This window comes from Vitis vinifera, chromosome 5 (assembly GCF_030704535.1).
Source record: "Vitis vinifera cultivar Pinot Noir 40024 chromosome 5, ASM3070453v1".
Taxonomy (NCBI): Eukaryota; Viridiplantae; Streptophyta; class Magnoliopsida; order Vitales; family Vitaceae; genus Vitis; species Vitis vinifera.
Window position 1 is genome coordinate 11,611,500 of NC_081809.1, and position 6,000 is coordinate 11,617,499.

At 35.2% G+C, this 6,000-nt stretch overlaps 1 protein-coding gene across 1 annotated transcript in view; it reads right to left on the minus strand.

Annotated features, from left to right (window-relative positions):
* Positions 1 to 5,645, minus strand: part of LOC100256177 (protein PAM71-homolog, chloroplastic) — a 28,924-nt gene extending 23,279 nt beyond the window's left edge. The window contains exon 1 of the mRNA XM_002285584.5: positions 5,309 to 5,645. Coding sequence (XP_002285620.1) covers positions 5,309 to 5,432 — 124 coding nt within the window. The 5' untranslated portion in view covers positions 5,433 to 5,645. The remainder of the gene's footprint in view (positions 1 to 5,308) is intronic.
* Between the last annotated feature and the right edge of the window lie 355 nt (positions 5,646 to 6,000).

Below are 6,000 nucleotides of genomic sequence, written 5' to 3' on the forward strand. Positions count from 1 at the left end.
TTTGATTGAGGGGAAGAATAATAGGTAGACAACCTCTTCCCCTAATTGGCGAAGTATTTTCTGAAGAATTGAGGAGAGAAATTTGAAGCGTCCTTCAAAGGTTACCACTTTATCCAGAAAAAAATGGTTTGTGACTTTTACGGATAATCACACTTGGTTATGTTGGGTATATTTAATGAGTGAAAAATCTGAAGTCGAAAAATTGTTCAAAGATATTTACAATATGGTTGAAAATCAATTTCAAACAAAAATTAGTATGTTTCACTCTAATAATGGAACAAAATATTTTAATGAATACTTGGGAAATTTTTTGAAAGAAAGGTATCCAACATCAATCTACATGTTGTGATACTCCTCAACAAAATGGAATTACTAAGAGAAAAAATAAACATTTACTTGAAATGGCTCATGCCATAATGTTTTCTATGCATGTTCCAAACTATTTATAGGGAGAAGCTGTTTTAACAGCATCCTATTTGATTAAGAGGATGCTTACCCGAGTTTTAAAATATATCACAGCTTTAGAGCGCCTCAAAAAAAATTTTCCAGAATCTAGAATATAATTTGATTTGCCATTAAAAGTTTTCAGCTGCACAGTATTTGTTTACATACCCAACAAATTTCAATCTAAACTTGATTTTAGAGTTGCAAAATGTATATTCATGGGTTATACTCTAAACAAAAAGGGATACAAGTGTTACAATCCTCAAACCAGAAAAATCCCTGTAAATATGGATGCCTCCTTTTTGGAAAATCAATCTTACTTTAGCAAAAATTATCTTCAGGGAGAGAAAGAGAGATAAGAAGACAATTTTTGGGACATTTTTGTTCCTCTACCTAATTCAATTCTTCCCAATTCCACTTCTCCCATTTTTTTTCTCCTATTCTTTCTAAAACAAAAACTCAAGGACAATTTGTTCAAGATATTGGAAATAAAGGAAATCCTAGTCAATTGCCAAGTATAGATGTATCACAAATAGGGGGAGAAATACCACAAAAGGATCAAAACAACCCGAATTCTTAGAGATTTGCTAGTTGCTTTATCCTCCAAATATAAAATTAGTCAACTCCTGTAAATTACGAAAGTTTGGTTGTAGGTTAGCTAGAGTAGTTATTTAGTTCCTATTATTATACCTTGTATTTCCTATAAGTAGGAATTGTGTAAAGCATTTCATATTGGGTCAATACACAAAAATTATTCCCCCAAATATTTCTCTCTATTTTTAAAGTTCAATCACATTTTGATTAGGCTTTTGTAATTGTGGGGAGGGTCCCTCATCCTTCTAAAGTTCTTTTTAACCTTAATAAATGCATCCTTTGTTTTTGATAAAAAAAAATAGGAACACAAAAAAATTATTGAATAAAAATGAATATATTCACTGATGTTAAAGGCAGCAGCAATTGAAGACAAGGTAAATAGTGTGGTCAACACGATATGAAGAAACATGATTTCAAGGATTTAGGAGAGAGCATTGTTCTACTTAAAACTAAATAGCTAAAATGGAATCATATGGCTGACCTTAATAATTTCTTATTCCCCCCTTTCTATAGGCAACCTTAGAAAGTTGGTAAAAGTTTTGTTATGCATTTTTTTACGGGCAAAGAAATCTTATTTAGAAAAGCAATGAGAAAAATGGTGCAACGTAAGTAGAAAAGGAGTACACAAGAGGCATAAGAAAAGACAAAACCAACACTCTAAAAAGATCCCATCCAATTAATAAAATCAAAGCAAGGAACAAAAATCATTGCCCCCCAGCCTTTCTAGAACAAAAAGAAAAGAAAAGGTTAGTTTTGCATATACTATGGCCTTATTTTCTAACTATTAGATAACCAATTTTCATAAAAGCTTAAGGAAGTGAGCACACATCTATGATCCTTACAAATAATTTGACAAATAAATAGATCGGCCAACGACTTCAACCTAAGACCTCCAGCTAACCAGAGCTCTAATAACATGTTAAGTTAACAACTTTCCTAAAAGCTTAAATATATTGTGCTCTAATTGAGAAAATAAACATGCAATGAGATTTAAACTAATAGCCTCATAACCTCCTACTAACGAAGTTCTAATACCACAACTATGATCAAATAATTAGATAGATAAATAGATGGAAAAGGACTTGAACCCAAGACCTCTAGATATTGAAAACTCTTATACCATGTTAGACAACTAATTTTCCTAAAAGCTTAAACTGTTAGGATTTGAGTCCACAATCCATGTCATGTTATAATACTAACAATTTAAGCTTTTTAGTCAATTAGTAGCCTAGCATGGTATCAACTATATGATAGTCTTGAGTTTGTGTCTCTCTTACCATTTATTCTCCCATCTATTTATCTTTAATCCATAACTGCTACTGCATATGGGTTTGCACATGAGCGAGGGTGTTAGCCTAGTATACATTATAATAAAAGACTCCTTTAGCAACAGAACCAAATGCTCCAAGCTTTTAAAAGTTCCACTATTGCTCTTGTCAAATGTTTCAAAACAAGATTAATAGAGTTGTATCTTAACTTTCTTATGCTTCTTATCTACAAAGCCACATTCCACTCTAATAAAACCTTCTGGCTCAAACCTAAAAAGCAACCATGAAAGGATAAGAGAAATAAAGACAAGTGATACAACCTCCTACCTTTACCACAACATATTAACAAGTGGCTGGTCGATTCCCCAGGACAAAGGCAACACCAATTGCCTAGATACCACCCTTTTCTCTTGAGCCAGTATATTGTCAGAATTTTTTCCACCATTGCATCCAAGTGAAGAAAAACCCACTTTTGCAGCCCAAGAACTATAAACACCCTTAGCAGAGAATAGAACTCTATTAGACTCCAAAGAGAAATAGAAAGATTTAACATTAACCACCCACCCTTAGAACATATCTTATCCTCTTGATCCTTTAGCACATCACTAACTTCTGAAATTGTTTTTGAACCACTTGTTCTGAAAATGAAATAGGGTGCTTCCTATTCTCACCTAATCTTCATCAACAAAATAAAAGAATGAGCAAAGAGTCCTACCTCATCAATAGACACAACATCACTTTTGAGAAACTCTCCAATCCCCAAACAAAAAGTAGTCAAATCTCAACATCACCACCACACCAACTCACCTCTTAAAAATGGAAGATCTAGCAAATTAAATTCCTCAAAGAAATAAATAAAGCACCTCCTACATACAGACAATTAGAACAGTTTCTTCTTTCATACAAGAATCTAACCACATTAACCACCCTACCCTACCCACACCCCCACAAAAGCAAATCTCCAAGCTTTGCACATTTTTAGTCACATGGTCTCTAAATGAAATATGGTGTCTCTTATTCTCACTCCACCATCATACAACAAAACCAAAGATTAGAGACCTATCCTGGCAACAAGCACCACATCATATTTGATAATCGACTCTCCTAATCTCCTAAACTAGAAAGTGGTCAAATCTCAACAAAAAGATACAAAACTCACCACCACACAAGTAAAGTTACCTCCAAAAACAAAAATCTAACAAATTAAATTCTTCAATGAAGTTAGTAAAGAATACTATAATATACAAAATCGAAAGCAATTTCTTCTTTCATGCGGGAATCTAACCACATTAAACCCACTTCAATTTCTTCTTTCATGTGGGAATCTAACCACATTTTTTTATTTTTTTTGATAACCGAGGAACATTCCACTGTCAAGCCTTTAAGACTCTCCATGGGGACCCAAACCTTGAGGTGTTGACTACCCCGCAACAACCAGTATTCGGTAAATTCAAGGTATCATCAATGGCAAGATTTGAACCCAAAACCATGTGCCACTTACTACTAGAGTGTTTGCCCTAACCAACTGGGCTACCCTAGTAGATGGGAATCTAACCACATTAAACCGACTTCCCCACACCCTCACATCTCCCCTGCCAAATGCACAAAGGATCTTCCAAGAAGCTCTTAACATCCCCCAACCCTTCCAAGAGGCTTCATGCTACCTTCTTAAAACTAAAGTATACAACTCAGGTAACATCCAGATAAAGTTAGCCTCAAAACATTTAAATCAGCAATAAATGGAGGATACACCCTCATCCTTACCAGCTCCAAAACCCAATTATCCCGATATATGACCACATCTCCTGCTACTCCCCTAGCATCTAAAGAGCTCCGCTCAAATAACTTGCCCACTCCAAGACTTCTCACCATCTAAAGTGACATAGAATCTATTTGGTTTCTTGCAAGCAAACCCAAACAGCTTTTTGGTAGCAGATTAGGGATTTAACTGCCTTCCCCTTCCCAGCATCACTGAAGCCTCGAACATCGCAGGAGATTATTCAGATTGTAATTGGATGAGAGAAGCTAATTCCCAACCAGCTCTCCCATTAGCCCCTATTGCTTCTATAATTCTTTGAGCATTTAAACTTGCACAACTCCCTCTTTTTTTGACTTATGGTTAAGTGGGTTCAACATTCTTTTGACCACAAATTCAAGATCTTCTAAAAGTTAATTATTAGACATCGTTGGTATTTAGGACCAGTAGTTCCTTACAATGTCTATCCTATGTTAAAATTGTTTAAGATTTTGGTCGCCTGTGCTTATAAGTGATAAGAGTAATTTCAAGGTGAGAAATTCCAGCAATAAAATTTTAGACATTCTAGACTTCAACAAGCGGCTAAATAGCAGCAGACTCTCAAATAGGGTGGCAAGTTTTTATCCCCATTTGAAATTCCGGTTCAGCTCAGATTCAGGTCAGACAGAATTTTTTACCCTGGATATTATTCAATCCAAGACCAATTAAAAACTGGTCTTTTACCACTTCAGATCTACAAGTATGAGAATGTACTGAAGAGCCACAACTTTAATAAAGGGAAGATACAATATCCTAGAAAATACATCCAAAGGTCATTTATAAATTAGCAATCTCAAATGAATCTGAGGCACCAAAGGTCATTTTCTTATCCAAAGGCAACACAAAAGCATGCAATTCTAACTCTTTCATCAGACCCCAACAACTCTATCCACCACTTCTCATACATCTCCATGACCACCAAGAAAACCCAACGAAGCCAAAGAACTCATTCCTTAAACCCACTTGGACCCGAAGAGTGATGTACTTTTGACCGAGATTAAATTCAACTCCCTCTAAAACCTCCCAAGCTAGAAAACTCAAAACCTTAATTCAAAAAGTACACTACAACTGCCATAAACACCAATAATTGATAGACTTCAATCAACTGATTCCTGCTCAATTGACCCCAAATACCTCAAATTCCAATTCTTTGAAACCATAAGAAAATCAAACCAGAAAAATGAAGAAAAAATAATTGGGAACTTACGTGAAGATGGAATGGTTCTTCTGGATAGAATAGCACAGCAAGGAAATGAATCTACCAAAGCTAGTAATGGAAGCTTCCTTCTTGAAACAATTGATGTATCAAGAACCTGTCCCTGCCTCTGCATTTTCTTTCAATTTTCCTTTTTTTCTTCTTGGAAAATTGAAACTGTTCTTACAAATGCATTCTCATTCAATTTATCATAACCCTAATTTTTAGTTTGCGAATCTTCAATTCGATGACTCCAGAATTCGTGAGAGTGCAGCATGGAGAGGAGTGTGTCCCTTGCACCCTCGCTCTCCTGGATCTAAATATTTAGTGGGTGGGGCTCTTAGAGGCTGCCACGTGTATTAAGGTAGATAAAGTGTGGAACTCATACTAATTTTTTATTCCCGCTGAAAGACTTTCCGCTCTTCTTGGAGTAGCGAGACTTTCCGCTCAATACGAAAACCAGGCTTTGGGGAAGTAACTCAATCCAATCCGCCGCTGAGGATTTGAATACGTAAATTCTAGTTCAAATCATTCAAGTTATATTAGAAATTATATTTAGTGACTTACATAACAACCTTTATAATGGGCTTGATCCACTAATACTAGGTTCGTTTAAATTTTGATTAGTAACGGCATAGATTTCACCTTACCTCTTTCATTCATTCCCTTAAAAAGGCCTCTTCAACTATGGAAATGTTATAATT